The sequence below is a fragment of the Eretmochelys imbricata genome, chromosome 12 (assembly GCF_965152235.1).
Source record: "Eretmochelys imbricata isolate rEreImb1 chromosome 12, rEreImb1.hap1, whole genome shotgun sequence".
NCBI classification, from domain to species: domain Eukaryota; kingdom Metazoa; phylum Chordata; order Testudines; family Cheloniidae; genus Eretmochelys; species Eretmochelys imbricata.
This window is the reverse complement of record NC_135583.1, coordinates 25,592,970-25,610,957: the sequence shown is the minus strand read 5'-3', so window position 1 is coordinate 25,610,957 and position 17,988 is coordinate 25,592,970. Positions and strand designations below refer to the sequence as shown.

Here is a 17,988-nt window from a genome sequence, read left to right as displayed (position 1 = left end):
CTTCAGTGCTCCCCCTCCCCTGGGCTGTGAAAGTGGAGAAGAGGAGCAGGAACAGGAACAATGTCACATGAAGGGAATGCTAACTACACTGCAACCTCGCTGCTTCCAGGCAGCTCCTCCAGCCTCAGCCTCTCTTTCTCTCTGGCTGACTTGGTTAAAATCATTGTTTGGCTCCAGCATTAACTACATTCCAGAGGGACGCAGCGCCCAGTCTCCTTCCTCGCATTCCTGCCCCACACAAAGGAGTCCCTCCCTCGCCTGGCCTCTGTGCATCTCTTCCAGCGCCACAAAGACCCTGGGAGCCGGGAGCTGCACTTGCCCCCAGGCTCGGAGTTTGTCCCCGGCGCTTGGTCTAGGTGCAGCTCTGCTGGGAAAGGGGAAGAAGGCAGGCAGCCCCTGAGTGCAAATTCCTCCGCGCAGCGCGCCATTGACTGGCCCGAGCAACTTATTTAAGGCTGGAAATTGACACACGGGGGCTTTTTCTTCTTGCCTCTCCTCGTTCTGCTCGGCGAGCGGGCCGGGCGACGGGCTTTGGAGCAGGGATGCCTTCCAGGTGACCTGGTGCACGGAGCGGCTGTGTCACCTGGCTGCAGATCTCTGGGGCAGGGGAGCAGCCGGGGCAGAAAAGTGCCTTTCCCTGCTGCAAACTTCCTAGCCGGCGGCTTTCGTGGTGTGTCCGTCCCGTTCCCCCCCCCCCCCCCAGCGCGGGGCCGGCGGAGCATGGAGAGGTACGAGGAGGACTTTGCCCGGGCCAGCAAGTTCATGGAAGATCTGTCCCTGTACGAGACGGGCCAGGAGGGGCTGTACAGCGGCCGGGGCTGCAGCAGCAGGAGGGAGCTGCTGGAAGACGCCCAACGGGCCATCGCAGCCCACATGACGGCGGACCCGAGAGGCAAGAGCATGAATGGCACCGTGGCCCCCCCGGGGGACGCCCCCGCCGCCTCCGGCAAAGGGTTCCAGGCTGCGGCCGCCCCCCAGTTCCGCTCGCTGAGCGCCGGCAGCCGCGGGGGCGGCCCGGAGCCGGGCTGCTGCGAGGACGGGCTCTGCACCCGCTCCGAGGTGGCGCTGCCCTGCTACGGCGGCTTCGCGGACAAGAGCCGGCGCTATTCCTCCGAGAGCGCCCGGCACAGCGCCGGCAGCGCCTGCGAGGGCGTCTACGTGCCCAAGCCGGGCGGCAGAGCCCACGCCGGGCCAGAGGGCAAGTACAACGCGGCCAGCCCCAGGGCCAGCCTGGCCTCCTCCTGCCAGGAGCAGCTCAGCCGCTTCTCCAGCCCCCGGTCCAGCCTGAGCAGCAGCGGCGCCCCGGGCTACGAGAAGTTCTCCAGCCCCCGGGCCAGCCTGGTGGTGCCCGGGCAGGAGAAATACACCAGCCCCCGGGGCAGCCTGGTGCAGTACGAAGGCAGCGCGCTGAGCCCCAGGTCGAGCTACGCCAGCACGGCCAGTGATACCAGCAAACACTCCAGCCCCCGGGCCAGTCTGAACAGCTACGACTGCGGGAGCAAGCCCAGCAGCAACCGCACCAGCGGCATCAGCATGGGCTACGACCAGCGGCACATCAGCCCCCGGTCCAGCACCGCCAGCCAGTACTCCTGCACCACCAGCCCCCGCTCCAGCTACTCGGACTCCCGCTACGGCCCGTCCGGGAATCCCGAGCTGGACGGGGCTGGCGGGCCTGGGCTCTCCGTGGTCAGCCCCAGGTCCAGCCTTTGCAGCCAGGACGGTCGGACAGGGGCGGTGGGGAACTGCAACCCGTCCGTGATCAGCCCCAGGTCTAGCATCTCCAGCCATAGCTCCAGAAGCTCCAGAGGCTCCATGAGCGCTTACCCGGAGCTCCAGCTGCCTTCGCCCCGCTCTTCCATGCTGGGACCAAGTTTACAGGAAGAAAATCCCACGCAGGAGCATGGAGATGCTTATCCCAGGCACGAGCAGCAGCATCCTGCTGCCTCCAACCCCGACTCGGCTTCAGGAGCGTTAGCATCCTACACCTACAGCCCAGCCAAAGGGTCCGCTGCAGCTCCCAAATTCAAGCTTCCGTATCAGGTCACCCCGTCCAGGGAGAGTGGACCCAGCCAGGCAGAGAGGAGGTTGGAAGCGTTGACGCTGGAGCTGGAGAAGGAGTTGGAGATGCACATGAAGAAGGAATATTTTGGTAAGTGGCATCCTCTTGCTTGTGCCTGGGAGTGCCTGGCCCTGGGGGGGGGGGAGGGGGGGAGAGGGGATTGCATTGCTATGGCCACAGTCCGACAGCAGACTGGAGCTTGGAGTGTACCTTCCGCTCCACACGATGAGCGGAACTGCTTTAAAGTTGACTTGCTGTGTACATTCCACAAAGGCATGGGGTGGGGGGGAGAAATCCAGTCATGCCGTGATTTTTAACCAGCCGATTTTTAAGAGTCTTGAAAGACCCAACATTAGAAGCATTAGCCTGTAAGAGTCAAACTATTCAAGATGATCCCTTATAAGACCTTATTTTTACTAGCAGTTTTACCTGTAGGAAAATAGTCACTGATATTCATGGCCATTCTCTATGCAGGTTATTTACCCAGGAACATATTGTCAAAGTCTGCTATAGTCCAGAGCTAAAGGACCAATTTAAAAAAAAAAAGTTTTCTTAATGGTATTCCTCTGGCTCTAGATTGCATTTCTCCTGATCCATTCCACTTGTTACACTAGATCTGTTTTTTTTAAAAAGCTGCTTTTTATCCCATTCCTGTCAAAAATCTGTGGTTTGTTTGTTTTGGACCTTTTCCCCTTCTGTTTATCCTTTCTGTAGTTCATTTTCCTTGTTTTTCCCCTCTCTGGTGTGACTGGAAACAATGCACGAAGTATTATTGAAGCACCTGTTTGTGCCAGTGTGGTTTGGTGTGGTAGGTTAATTCTCTTTCCATTATAAACCAAACTTTTCTGGACTCCCTAACTTTAGCATACAAGTTAATGTAATCTGAAATAGATACGTTTGAAGTCTTTTGCCCAGTATTTTTGGTTTTTATAAATAATGGGCAACCTGGAGAAGCCAGTCTTAGGACTTGCTTCCATAAAATCTTTGCCCCGATTGAACATGAGAGATACTCACAGGAGCTTCTGGCGTGGATTGTTTCTGGCCTGCAAGGCCTTGCTTGGCTCTTCACAGCACACAAGTGTGACACAGCTTGGATTCGCACCTAGAAAGCCAGAAGAGATGATTGGGGCGATGAGATCCTTTCCTGCCAGGCTGCACCCTGCCTGCATATGTTCTCCTTTCTTCTCTCTTTTTCTGTCTTTCTGAACAATAAAAGTGCTGTGAAACAAATGAATGCATTTTGCAGTGAGTCTGCAGTGTAAATTAAGACCATTTGGTATTTTTTTTAAAGTGAAAGGAAATAGCCAAGATATTTGCATTTGAAAGACAACTGCAGAGAGCTTGCAAATACTGCCCCATTCTCTACAGGTGCTGGGGATCTCCCAATGCAGGCAAATGCGGTGTGGGGTAGGGAGGGAGGATTTTGGAAGATCTCATATAGACCACCGCATGCGCTCATTAGAGATCCAGTTCTGCAGAGGGTGCGCTGCTTGGTTGTGTATAGCAGGCTCCATGAGCGCTTACCCAGAGCTCCAGCTGCCTTCGCCCTGCAACTTGGAGGTGGGTCAGGGAAAGGCAAGTGGATGCACTGATGCATCCGTCCGCTGGTCATTGCTCCCTATGGAGCAGTGAAACAGATGCTGTGGCCTTTTAGGGGAAGGTTCCCCCCTCAGTGCCCTGCCCTTTTACTCAGACTGGGCGCAGAGGAGAGACCGACCTTACCAATTAGGTATGTTCTTTTTAGTTCATGTGAATGTTCTGGAGGACCAGGATCCATTTTATTTTAATGGATTTAGTGAGCATTTTGGATTGTGTGATAGTGTTCCACAGGAGAGGGAGGAGCAGAGAGAGGGACACTCATGGCCACAGCCCTGCAAGGGGTTGGAGTGCCAATGAGGTGCTGGCTGGCACAGAAAAGGACCGAGAAGGGCAGCTGTGGTAGTTGAGAACATTCCAGAGCAGCAGGAAGGACCTGTCTTGCACAGATATTTATGCTATTTATAAATACATTGCTTTGTGGTTCTCAGACTCCTGTGAATTGAAATAGGAATTTTAATGCTGGTGAAACAAGAGAGTGAGAAATAGGAATTGGGTTAAGAGACACATGTAGGAGACAAAGATGGGTAGGAGAGCAGATTTTCATTCACTACATAGTTGTACAATACCTTCCATCTGGTTGGAAGTCTGAAGGGGCTACCACAATATAAACGATCATAATAATTATTCTGACTCATTAAGTAGCCACGGAAGCTGAATTGTGAAGTTAATTATCACACTAGGCAAAGTAATGTTTGTCTTGCAAATCTCAATGGATTTCAGTGGAAGTGCGAGCACTAAGATGCTTTCAGAGCAGAGGATATTAGCCTGATAGCCCTGGCCCTCTAAAAGCTGCCTTCTGGTGCAGTGAAGTGGCATGGGAGTAACTCAGAGAGGATGGAAGAGTCCATTGGGAGACAGACTGGCACAGGGTGTGTATGGGGTGTGTGTGTGTGAGAGGGGCTCTATTCTACAATTTTTTAATTTACAAGAATTTGCCTGTCACAACTGTTGCTAGGTGCATGTATATTCTATAAAAACACGTTACAATATGCCCCAAAGATCAACAGACTGAGGCTCTGTCAGACAGATGGGAGAAGCACATTTCAGAGTCTAGGACCCTCTGTTAAGAATGTCCTGCCTCCATTGCTCAGAAATTCATATCTAGGAGAGTTTGAAAACCTCCCAGCAGACCTTAACTAGTGCAATGGCACACAGAAATCTGTCTGGTAGCCAGATCGCACACCAGATAAGGTTTAAAACGGCATAGCTCAGATTATCAGTGTTCTGTAGCACCTATTTAATTAAATTACTGCTGTTTTTAGTAGGACTATGCGGGCTTGATCCTGGAGTTCTTTCTGAGTCAAAGCAAAGGGTGAGTTTTGCCTGAGCGAGCACTTCAGGGTTGCGCCCTGTGTGACTAAAGATTGAAAGGGTGAAGAGAAATATAATCAGAGCAGTACTAGGAGCTGCAAGAGGCTCAGAGTGATGGGGTAGGAAACGGTCTTCTTCTGATAGATATAATGGCTTGGCTAGTCACTTGGATACTGCTTAAGTGGTCTTTGGAAGCCTCTCCTAACACTCACGGCTAGTAAAGCAAAGGCAATAGAAATTCATTACTGCATTCAGTACTAAGCGTCTGGCATATACCCATATAAATGAACTTAAAGGTCTGGCTATCTAGTCACCGTAGCCTCTGTACCCAGATCAGTACGTAAAAGGAGCTTTCCATTAGGAAGTATCCGATTAGTCTGGAAGACCTTCAAACACCTGCAATATTTAGGCATGCTATAATTTTACCAGTAGAAATTGAAAGTGTTAACCCTAATAGTCTAACAAACAGGGCAAATGGTTTAAAGCTCCTTAACTGGATCAGCCTAAGTATCTAGTAAGTACATTTACATGTTGTGACATTGCTAATTTTAGTATCTTTCAACACCAGTCCTCATAACCTCTGTTCAAAATGAAGGCTTGTCTACATGGGGATGTTACATTGAAGTAACTTTAATTTATATGCCTGACAGTACCTTGTGTACAATCTTTTTTAAAGCAAATTATTTGGCATCTTTAGCTGCTGCAGCAAGGGTATGTCTATACTGCCCATGTTACAGTGCGGCCGCGGGAGTGCTGTGATGTGGATAGTGTACACACGGTTTATCGCCGGGGAGAGCTCTCCCGATTATTTAAAAAACAACCCATCCCGAATGAGAGTGTCTATACTGTCACTTTTTAGCGCTAAAACTTTTGTCGCTCAAAGATGTGTTTTTTCACACCCCTAAACGACTAAAGTTTTAGCTTTGAAAGTGACAGTGTAGACTAATCCTCCTTGGGACAGGAGTAACTCCACTTTGCAGTGAGTTTGCTTTAAAGTTCAGATGATTCCGTGACTCTGCTGCTGGCAGTCATCCCACTGCTATCGCACGCTGCATTGCTTCTCACCTGGACTGCTCTGTCTGTCTACTTGTATGGACACCACTACTCCAGGGTCATCTTGTCACTTCTTCTTTACATGCTGGCATTCAGTCAGGTGAGCCCCTTCTCAATACCAGGTAATGGTGAGTTCACCCTTCCAGAGTCACATCCTCACTATAGCAGCTGTGCCCTGAAGCCTCCACATGGATGCCTGCAGAGCTCCTGGGCTTGATTGCCCACTTTGGAGAGCTGCGTGTCCAGTCCCATCTGTCTCCAGAATGCAGGCATGTACAAGACCGTGTCAGAGCAAAGGAGGAAAAGGGCATGCCCGGAGCTAGTCCCAGTGCCAAGTCCAAGCAAAGGAGCTCCAGGAGAAGAACCTGAGGACAAAGGGCCAAGCATGGCCACTCTGGTAATGCTCCACTACCTGCCCAAACTATGAGGGCCTGGATTATGTTTTTGCAAGCGATGCCAACACTATGCTCAAGAATTACGTGGTGGACAGTTTTGCAGAAGGCACCGCAGACAGCATGGCAAGCACCCTGGAGCCCGTATAGACCATAGGGTCTGACAAGGAGCAGGTTTTTCTGGATGGCCAAGAACTGCGTGACCATGCGGGGACAGCTAGACAAACTGCTGTGCAGACCTCTACTATCAGCCAGCCTGAAAACACGGCCGGGGGAGCTGCTCAGGAAGTGTTGTGTGCTGTATTACAAGACAACAGCATAGGGGGATTTAAACTACTTTTTGCTGGGTACTGGCTGTCTGCTGCCTTGTTAGGTGGGGCTAGAAGCCTCTCCCCACCTAATGGGTGTTTAACCCCTTCACTCCCGCACTGCGCTCAACGTGACATCTGCACCGGAGATGTAAAGCTATATACTTTTAGTTCCTGGCCATACCAATTTCCACACCCATCAGCCCCATTTGCCTCTATGCACCCTTCTCAAATGGCTGCTTGCTCTCCTTCCCTTCTCCCTGTTCCCTGCCACCCTCTTTCCTTCCCCACCCAAGAGAGCAGCAGCACGGGGGTTAAAACAATCAAAGGCGTTGCATAGCAGGCATGCTTATCATAATGGCAGACCTGGAAAGAGAAAAGAGCAACAGAAGAAGTAATTTGGCTCCTGGTTCTATAAATATCCTCAACTTGAACTTGAACCCAAATCAGGCTTCACAGATGTTTCAAAATGCATAGGCAGTACAAGGCATTCGTGGGTATTTGACACTCTCTTGGATTCGGAACAATGATTGCAGAGTTCTGTTTATTTTGTAATGCACTGTATGGTGATCTGCCAGTGTCATAAAAGAGAACTTAAGGCACAGCTTGTATTTTGGCACACGCATTGCAAGGCAGTGCTGCTCCCCTAGGACTGACCATAGCTACCGTTTCCCTTCCACGCCTGCTGCAGATGGAGGGACACCATCCTGGCAAATAGCCACGCTGCATATCTTACTGGTTTACCCTTTGTCTTTTTGGAACAAGACCCTTCTATGTCTCCTGAGGATTTGCCTCAGGGAACATCCTCCAACTTAGTCGGCCTGCAGGGGTGTATATGCAATTACTAACCTGCCCTCTGCCCACCTAAACCCACAGAGGTCCCTTATAAAGGGGAAATAATCTGGAATATGTCTAACCACCTTGAAGTGAATCCCCTCCCCGCACGGAGTGGGGAATGGCATTCTAAAATTGTGGGGAAAGCAACATTTTGTGATCGTTGGCATGGAGACTAGGAGTGGTACAATAAGTCCTTGTGCTTTACTGGTTTCCCTGATTTCCACGGCCCTGCTGAGAAGCTGACAAACCTTGGAAGGAAGGAAAAAAAGACGAGAGGAAACATTCAAGGTACTAGTGACTGCATCCTGACATGGGGCTGGGGAGGGATGGTTTCCAGGAGCAGTTGGAATGGAGGATATGGGTCTTGACAGGGACACAATGCGGAGGCAAATCGCTATGTGGGAGCATCTTTTGTTACAAAGGTCAAGCACAGCAGCCATCTTGGCAATGGCCTGCACACTATGGAGAACACATCATACTGCGACCTCCCTTTCAGTCAGCCACTTTTCTTGCTCTTCTCCCAGCAATCTAACTGGATGGAGAAGAAAAGGTGACTGCACCTCACCTGCAGGACTTTGTGAGCCTTCTGCATTTTGGGCATGCCACAGTTCTGTTGGTTTGAAGTCTGTACTACAGTCTTTCTTCTTCTTCTTTTTTTTCCATTCAAGCAGTGTTATTTATTATCTGTGCTATTGGAAAACTCAGTCACTTTTTTCTTTTGGTTCCACTCAGCTGAAAAATGTCATTATGAACAGCTCCCCCCATCTTTCATAGAACATCCTCCCACCCCCACCCCCACCATAGAGTCAATTCCTAATACAATCGATACACAAGCACATTTCAGTCATTTCTTTGGTTACAGCACGTTCATTATTCACAACTACTCTCTAGCCTCAAAGTAAGAGCATAATGCATCCCTGACCCCATTTCCCTGGCCACTTGGGGCATTTGTCAGAGGCACCCTCTCTGGCTGTCCATAAGGATCAGAAAGCCGTTCCACATCCTGCTCCCGCCCAGACTCCCGCTCTTGGATCTCACAGATGTGTGCAAGAGATAGCAATCCCTTATCCCACGAGCCACATAATGAGAAGCATCCAGCCTTGCAGTCATTCAAGCTCATGCTCCACTGTCATTCAGCAGCTGCTCAGTTAAACTGTTCCTTTCTCTTGTCAAGTGTCTGGTAAAAGGCTTCATCAGCCAGGGAAGCAGGGATAAATAAGCTGGGTCTCCCAAAATAATGGGAAGAATCATAACTCCATTTAATGTCCGTAGTGGTTCAGGGGAGCAAAAATTCCCTAGCCCATTCCAGCAAATGGGCCTGATTCTCTAAAGAAACTGGTATCATGGACCTTTCCAGAGCTCACATTAATACTGGTGAACCTTCCACAATGGTCAGTCAGGTCTTGCAGCACCATGGAGAAATACCCCTTCCTGTTGTGTTTGGCCTGGTGTTAGCGGTAAAGAATAGGCAAGTGTCCCATCAATAGCCCCTATACAGTTTGCGAACACCATCCGTGCAAAGCCACCAATAAGCTTCTATTTATTGCTAAGTTTTATGACCCAGCCCAGCAGCACCTTCCCCAGGGCATCGTAAATCTCCATGACAGCAGCCCTAACACTTGATCTACCAATACCAACTTGATCAGCTGCTGACCAGTAGCACTTTAGGGGTGAGAGGCTGCCAGATGGGGCTAACAACATGCTGAGGAGAACTCTCACGCTGGTGTTCTGCCTCTCCAGCTCTTGGGTGAGTGCTGCACAGGTCTCTAGGAAAGTAGCCTTCTGCACTGTGAAGTTCTCCTGTCACTGCTGGTCAGCCCAGTTCTGCATCACTCTCCCATCCCACCAGTCTCTTCTAGTTGACCAAGTCCAGGAACATGACTCCACTCAGTGAAGCTGCTCCAGATAAAGGCTCTGCAGAAGTAACTGCTCAATTTCACCCTCCTGTTTCTCCTCTACTTGTAGCTCTATTGCATCTGAAGCCGTCCAAAGCCACTGAGCCACCCATTCGGCTGTGTGACTGCAATAGAATGCTTGTTCGTGTCAGTGACTCTCATGATTGCGACTCTCAGCAGTGTGTCATCTATGCTGCCTGACAGCCGCTGGAAAGTGGCAGTGGCAAAATTTGGATGAATTATGGAGTGCCAGGAGAGGAATCACGGGAGTTTGTTAGTTTGACCCACAAGTCCCACAATCCTTGTAGGCTGGGTAGACATTATGAGAAAAATCCCAGAGCATAGGGCTGAGTGATGGAACATTGCACCATTGGATATCTACCCAGAATGCTGTGTGGTTAATTTGAACATATGCAGAGTTGTGTGGGCACAGTGATTAATAAGGACAGAATCTTAAGCCAGCATGATGAAGTTGTGGGGGTGCCTTTCAGTTCACATGTCTAATCAATGCAATTACAGCAAACAAGCTAGATCAATGTAATATTGCCAGGCAGACAAGCCCTAAGACACTTGTTTGTTTTTATTGTTCTTGTAATAGAAATCCGTATAACTAAGACAGTTGTATATAATCATGGTATATGTGGCATGTAACATGTACATGTGCAGGTACGTGTTCCAGCAGTGAGTCCATTCTCTTGAAGGTGCAGGCTGCAGTCTCCCTCAAATGATGGCTTAAATAGGGTCTCTCAGTCAGTGTGTAGTGTAATTTATGAATTTGTGATATAATGTTGAACAGAGCCACGGGGAATGTATGAAGCTCTAAAAACGTACTAAGACCACTAAGGTATTTGTTAGTTTATATCTTCTGACAAATTTTAAACATTAATTTAGTATTTGTATATGTAGGTTTCAGAGTAGCAGCCGCGTTAGTCTGTATCCGCAAAAAGAAAAGAAGGACTTGTGGCACCTTAGAGACTAACACATTTATTTGAGCATAAGCTTTTCGTGTAGCTCACGAAAGTTTATGCTCAAATAAATTTGTTAGTCTCTAAGGTGCCACAAGTACTGCTTTTCTTTTTCTTTTCTTTTCTTTTCGTTTCTTTTCTTTTTTTTTATATGTAGAGACATTTAAATGACATCAAGGAACTGATCTGGGGCCTCAGACTTGACTTGTTTGTGAACAGTTTTGTGCAGCCACACTTCCTTTTCACAGGCACCCGCATGCACAGGTATTAATGTGAAGAAAGCCTGCATGCACAAGTGGAGGCTAGGTTGAGACTAATAGTGGTATTCCAGCCCCAAATGTTGTTTGTCACTTACCAGCCCAATTTGTAAATCTGAATGAAATTTAAAGGAACTGGGAAAAAGGCTGCTATTAGTGCCCAGAACACTTCTGCTAAAATATTACTCTACAGATTCTAATTTCTTAGGAAACTTTAATTATAAACTATTATGTCTCTCCTATTCCCACCAACACAGAAAGATAACAATTAATACACTATAGTTGTCTTTTTAAGCAAAATCGATTCTGGGGATTATTCTTTAATTAATCTTTTTTTATCCAGGGCATGAAAAATTCACTCTCCTTTGACTAGGAAGCTACCGGGTGAGTGCCATCAATGTCTACATAATCTAAGCATTCCTTTAAAAGAGTGTCTAGACATTATGGTTACAACAATAGCCTTCCGAACATAAATAAAGTGTAGAGCTGTGCCATGCTTTAAGCCTGTTGTAGCTCCAGTGCCTCTGGGTTGCTCTCAGCTTTGCTAAATTACAGCAGACTGAAGGTGTCTCAGTGCTGCTACTGGAAATCCTGTGGGTACCCATGAAACTGACCAGAATCGTGTCAATTTCATGCTGCCACCCCTTGGAAAGCTCTCAATAGTAGAGTTAGATCTGCTCACAGGAGAGGGCCCCAAAACAAGTAGATGCTGGATGGGGGGAAGCTGCAGCAGTGGTTGATTATCAGAGACCAACCATCACCACTGCATGAGCGTGTGAATGCTGCTTCTCTCTTCCAGAAGGATGCTCACATTTATCAGACACTTTCTGCCTAGAGACAACAGAAGATGGAACCCAAAGTAGGGCTCAGGGAGCCCCCTGTTAGCAATCCCATTACCCTTCCCTTCATAGACACTGGTGGTTAGAGGAGATTTGACTTTGCACCTAGGTGAGACTCCTGGGTTGGGAGATGGGGGCTCACTTTAATTCGGGCCTGTGTCTGAGGGTGTGGATACGTAAACAGATGGGGCGAGGGTGTGTGAGATGGGGTACATGGATCTAGATGGGTGGGAGAGAGGGAATGACTGATGGGCTAAGTTAGAAGAGAGAAGTAGGGTGAGTAGATAGAAAGAGTAGGGACACAGGGGAGGAGGCAGAGCACATAGCTCAAGGAAAAAGAGGGAAAGGGCTATAAAGATGGAGGGGGAGAGAAAGAAAAAAGGGCATGGGCACTGGAGACTGTGGGAAAGAAATGGGATAAAAAGTAGAGTGAAGCTAGGAAGGAATAGAAGGGCTGAGGAAAGCAAGAGAAAGAGATGGTAACTTACTTTTAAAAATATATTCGTCAAGTGACCGTACTTTACAATTGACGGTGTATACTATAAATGGTGACAACTGTCATTCCTTTAAATTGCAGGGAGCTTGGCTTTGGGGGTGGGGTGGGGTCCATAGAGCAAGTATTTTTTCCTCTGTCCTAGTAAGCTTCCTTCTCACGAAAGCTTATGCTCAAATAAATGGGTTAGTCTCTAAGGTGCCACAAGTCCTCCTTTTCTTTTTGCGGACACAGACTAACACGGCTGCTCCTCTGAGACTTGTCAGACTAGTGAGTAGGTCTGTCTCCAAGGCGCTTCCCGGGGAGTGAGTTAGTGTCGGTGGTGCCTTGTGGTTAAGGCCCTGAAGCAGGATGTGAGCAAGCTGGGTTCTCAGTTTTCTGGCTCTACCACAGACTGTCTGTGTGACCTTGGCCAAATCATTCAATCTCCTTGTGCCTCAGTTTCCCATCTGTAAAGTGGAGATAATTCCCTCCGTCACAGGGGCATTGTGAGACTGAATCGATTCGTGTTTGTGAAGTGCTCAGATACTACAGCAATGAGCACCCTAGAAAAGTCTACAAACAAAGTGTTTTTTAAAGCTCTGTGTACACTAGCAGTAAAGCTTAACTGGTTTTGTAATTGATTTAGTGCATCCGTGTCCCATGGCATGAAGAAGGCCGGATCCTATTTGCTGAGCAGTAATTGACTAAAACCATATCAGAGTCAGAATCCTGGTTGGGGTTCTGCCTCCTGACTCCCCCAGGGAAGTCTGAACACAGTTCTGGAACCCACTGATTGCGTGATTTATATTTTGAATGGGTATAATGTGGCTACAGAGGGTACTTCTAAGCCATAGTCACACATTGACTTAGGGCTTCTGATCCTGGGATTTGGATTCAGTACAGTTGACTGTGACTTGCATTTTATGGGCATGTGAGCTACCACGCTGAAAGTAAGTCTCGGTTTAATTCTTAGAATTTACACCCCCCCTTCTACTATCACCATATGGTTTGGAAATTCTACCAGCACACATGTCTGTGAGAACACCGTAGCTGATTTTCTAAGCCACATGATGATTCAGGCCATGTGTCAAAGGGGTGGGGGAATGAGGCATTCAGTCCTATAGATCTGAATTAAACACTTTCATTTATAGTTGAAATGTATATAGAGAAAGAAGTCTTTTCTGCTTGTCATTGACAATTAGTACCTTCAGAGAGAAATGAGCTTATAAAGACTGAAGATCAGTCCATGCTTCAGATTGCTTTGTTTTGGGATGTGTTAAGCCTCCTATATTGTTGGTAATTCTGAAGTGACAAGTTCTTATGTATAAAACACTGAGGAATTTATTAGATCTGTTAATCTCTAGGACATAGTCACTAGTTTGAAACTAGATTTATATTATGCTCCTAGCTGATTTACAGTGTGTGGGGGGGGGGAGTCAAATTCTTGGATATAACTTCAGACCCTTCTCTAGCATGCTCTGTTTAAAAACAAACAGCAGGATTCATCTTCTCAGATGGTCAAGGAAACATCTTAAGAAACATTTTAGCAGCTTAAGAAAGATTCGAAGTGAGGACTTTTTTCCATCCGAGTTTAACTCCTGTTGGCAGCTATTAGTATAGTCTTTGTGCTTGAGCCTCCTCAGAGATATGTAGGGGTATATAACCAGTGTGGTGGTAAATCACCTACCACACATTCACAGTTCACACACATTAGCAGTAAATCATTTTATGAACTACGTGGCAGTGCCTAGCTGTGTATCTAAGAGTGGAACTTAGCCCCACATGAAAGAGCCACTGTCTAACTGGCTATATTTAATGTGTGAATAAAGCTGATACAGTTTGGAGGGAAATCTCTTCCAGATTGTACATTTCTATTTTCAGAAACAATAGCCAGTTTTTTATGTGTGACTCAGGTTTAAAAAAAATTGTGTTTTCCCCCATGCGGGTTCTGCAGCAGCAGATAACTGACAGACCCTATATTCAGTGCTGTGCTAATATAATTGATGCCTATGATTAAGAACGAGGAAATAAACAGCCATGTTGATTTCAACTGCTATTAAAAAAACACACCAGGATTTGCCAAATAATAAAATGACAATTTTGGCAAGAGAAGACATTTTTATTTTCAAGGGTCTAGAAGGATTTTGCAAACAAAAATCAAACTATAATGGCAGTGAGCCAAAATCTGAAATGTACCTGGGTAAAACTCCCATGTACTTCAGCTGGAGTTTTGCCTGAGTAAATAGTGAGTTCAGAACTTGGCCTAGTAACAATTTTACATCCCAAAAGGTATGAAAGGACTGCACTCGACACCATCTGTTCGACCCTGCAACAAAGTTATTGCATTATATTTTTCACCCACCGTCCCATCCTTCTCTGCAAGAAGTGAGCCGTAGTGCTCTGTTTCCTCAACCTCACTGTGTTTAAGGTGGCTGTGTTCATTTCCTGGGAAACATACAGTGTCCTGTTTGTGCTAGGTTGAGATTATGACCTTTTTGCATACGATGAGAAAGCAGGCTGGATTAGTATGAATCCGATGTTCCAAGGCTGCCATTTCTTTCCTTGTGTAGTAAGTTATTGGGATTTTTTTATCTCCTATTCTGCTGTTCCATGTCTCAGCAGGGAAATGTGGGGTGGCTGTATTGGAGTAGATCTTTCGGTAAATTGCAGTTAGCCTCTTTCAAAGCACATGTGATTTATTTTGTAGGGTTTAATGATGCAACAGTTCTGCCTTCTGAATTCGTTTGGGTCCAATACTGGTTTTTAATTTGTGGATGAAGAGAACGAATGTCATTTAAAATGATATAATACAGTATTTGACTTATGCCAAACCCTGGATAAAAAGTTTGTGATGACTAGAATTGGTAATAAATTATACAGAGCAAAACTGAAACAGCATAAAGGAATTCACTGAAATGGTTGGTGACTCTAAGCATTGTTAGTAGTTTAAGAAGGCATTTGCCATTCATGTCAGAGCACTGCATTTAACTGCCTGAAATGTTCAAGTTCTAACAGGAAATAGGTACCTAAAACCTGTGTGATGTGGCATCCCTTGGAAATACCCCAAGGCCATGAGCTACTCCTTTTGAAGTCAGTAGTGGAACTCCTATTGACTTCTTTGGGAGTGGGATCAAACGCCAAATGCTGACAGACTTAAAGATTTGCTAATAATTACAGAAAGAAAAGGAGTACTTTTGGCACCTTAGGGACTAACAAATTTATTTGAGCATAAGTTTTCATGAGCTACAGCTCAAATAAATTTGTAAGTCTCTAAGGTACCACAAGTACTCCTTTTCTTTTTGTGAATACAGACTAACATGGCTGCTACTCTGAAACCTAATAATTACAAGTGACTGAATTATGCAAACGAATGTCCAGGAGCATTTGGTTGAATTTTGAATTGAACTTGCCCTGTGCGCCTTTCATCAAACTTTTGAGCAATGCAAATGTTGTGGGAAGCAAATTTCATCAATTACACGCTCATCCAACTGGTGAAGCAGAAAGAATGCCACGTGACTTTACCAGGCCAACTGCAGCTGAGCAACACAGCTCCAAATTAGAATGTTCAGGGTTATCTGAGAGAGCAAAACATAAAAAAATATTTAATCTCATAGCACATGTGAGGAAACTGATCTTTTTGTGGAAAATTCATGAAGAGAGAAAAGTTTGAAACAACCATATTGTTAACTGTGGATTATACACGCACTTCTCCTAGTAATGTACATAAGAGCCTGGTCCCCCAAAGCCCCACAGATATATTTTCACAGTACCATCTCTCTTCCTGATTTCTGGCATTGGCTTGTGTGCTGTATTCTTTGTCTACTTCGGTCCTTCCCCCACCCCCAGCAAGGTTTTTCCTCCTTCCTGTCCTGCAGTGAAGTCACAAGGCCAGAATTTTACTTATCCTGTTTTGCAGGTACAGTTTTGTGCCCCCACTTTTGAACTGATAAGGATTTTGGGTGCAAACATTAATAGTTAGGAATCTTATACCAAGAGTAGGCACAGTATTTCCAGGGAGCAGTGCAAGTTTAAGCTGAATGCCATCTCATTTTAAAAAAAAAAAAACCCACCACCTTTTTGGTGTCCTTGTTTCTGCACTTTAGCAGATGTTTCTTCTGCAATGCATGCTACATTTTTCACTACAGTTGATTTAACTCTATCATGCTTTGTTTTAATTTTTGATCAGCATAACTCAGCAGTGCCTTGCTGATCATCTGAAATCTAAGACAACAGCATAACAGGACATTCAGTACTATAATGGTTTGCAGTGCAGCAAAGCACGGCATTCTCTTCCTACTGGAAAATTTCACTTCTGCTAAAACCTAATCCCAGATTTCTTTGGAATGGTTTTATTAAATCAGTAATGTCATCACTGATGTGTGCCAGCAAACTTTTAGAAAAGACCCTATGACTCATAAGGGAAAAATACCAACCATCAATGTGGTTTCATTTAGTGATCAACCACAAACTACTGTATTTATCTTTTTTCCTAAACAGTCTCAATTGATAAATATCTCTGATTATATGAAACATTCATATTGTCTGAAGTTAAATATGGATGCAGCTAATAAGCAAATTATCTGGCTAGTCACTGTTCAAACTGGGAGCAAACCCAAATTGGTTACGAACACGTAGACCGATACAGCTTCCTTGATCACTGTGACCAGAGTTTTTTTTTGTCTGGGAGCAGAGTTAGAACAATATTATCAAACATGAATAGACTATTTGGAGCCCTGTCTCTGTAAGAAAATTAAACTTGCTGAAAATGGTTTTCCACAATGACGCCCTGTGGATTTATTTTGAAAATGGGGAAAGTGCTAAGTGTAGATTGGGCAAAATTATTTTCAATACCATTTCACAAAGTGGGACTGGGATTTGGTGGGAGTGATGAACCAGATCCATCCTAGTGTAGACAAGATTGAGGGTGCATAACATGTTCCTATGGCTTTCATATCTGTCAGCAATATTTGAATGAGGGCAACCTTACTTATGTCGCCAGGGTGTTGTGGGGATTAATTCACTCATGTCTGTAAATGCTTTCAGCTCCTCAGAAGGCACTTTAAAAATGCAAAGTGTATTAATATTGCAGCTATGATTAATATGCCAAATAGCCAGGTAGTGCACAAGGTAATGGCTAGCTATGTTTTTGTGTGTGTGTTTTAATAGCTTGTCCATAGTGGTCAGATTTTCAATTCAAAAGTTTACAAATGTTACCATTTTTGTGGAAAGTTGAGCTACTGGGAATTTTCTGAAACATTTTTGTAGCCCTACAAACTTTTGCTTAATTGGCAAACATTTTCACTGCAGGCACCGCAGAAATTCTGTAAAGTGAAAACAAGCTGTTTTCTCTCTTTTTATATGGTTACTTAAAAAAAAAAAAAGAGAGAGAGAAAAGCTGTCCTCAGATACAGTTTGAGCCCTTCAGGTGTGGGCCATTTAACAGTCACACTGATTCATGGCATCCATGGATACCCCATGGCCTCTCTCAAGCATGGGAAACACCCATCCTTTCATTGCCTGGGCACGTGGAAAGAAAGACAAGATTCAAGGGATGTGGCTTAATTAGGCCACAACTTTATTATTTAACTCATCTGGGAACTAACAGGGAGTAGTTCATACAGTGCAGGTCATGATTCCTTCCTTAATCATTTCCACCTAGTGGGGGGTGGTCATCAGCCTCCCCAACTCTAGAGCTGGTCCCAACGGATTGCTGGACCCCCACTGCTCTATGCCCATATTGAGGGGGAAGGAGCTGTAAGCAGGGAATTCTCTCCCAGCCGTTCCAGACATTAGGAGATCCAACTCCTTCCCCCAGAACTCTTAAGGGGATGCTTTTCCCTGAGCCCACTTCCAATCCAATTTATCTGGGAACTGGCGCCCCCTATGGAATGAGTGCCTGCACTGGGCATCTGCCACCTGCTGCATTGTGACCTCTTGAACCTTACTTAACTCCTGATATACCCCACCAGGTCCTGGAGCTGCTACAGGGAAGATGAAA

At 46.1% G+C, this 17,988-nt stretch overlaps 1 protein-coding gene across 1 annotated transcript in view; it reads left to right on the top strand.

The window, feature by feature from the left end:
• Positions 1–720: 720 nt before the first annotated feature.
• Positions 721–17,988, top strand: part of WTIP (WT1 interacting protein) — a 108,361-nt gene continuing 91,093 nt past the window's right edge. The window contains exon 1 of the mRNA XM_077831432.1: positions 721–2,149. Within this exon, the coding sequence (XP_077687558.1) occupies positions 721–2,149 (1,429 nt within the window). The remainder of the gene's footprint in view (positions 2,150–17,988) is intronic.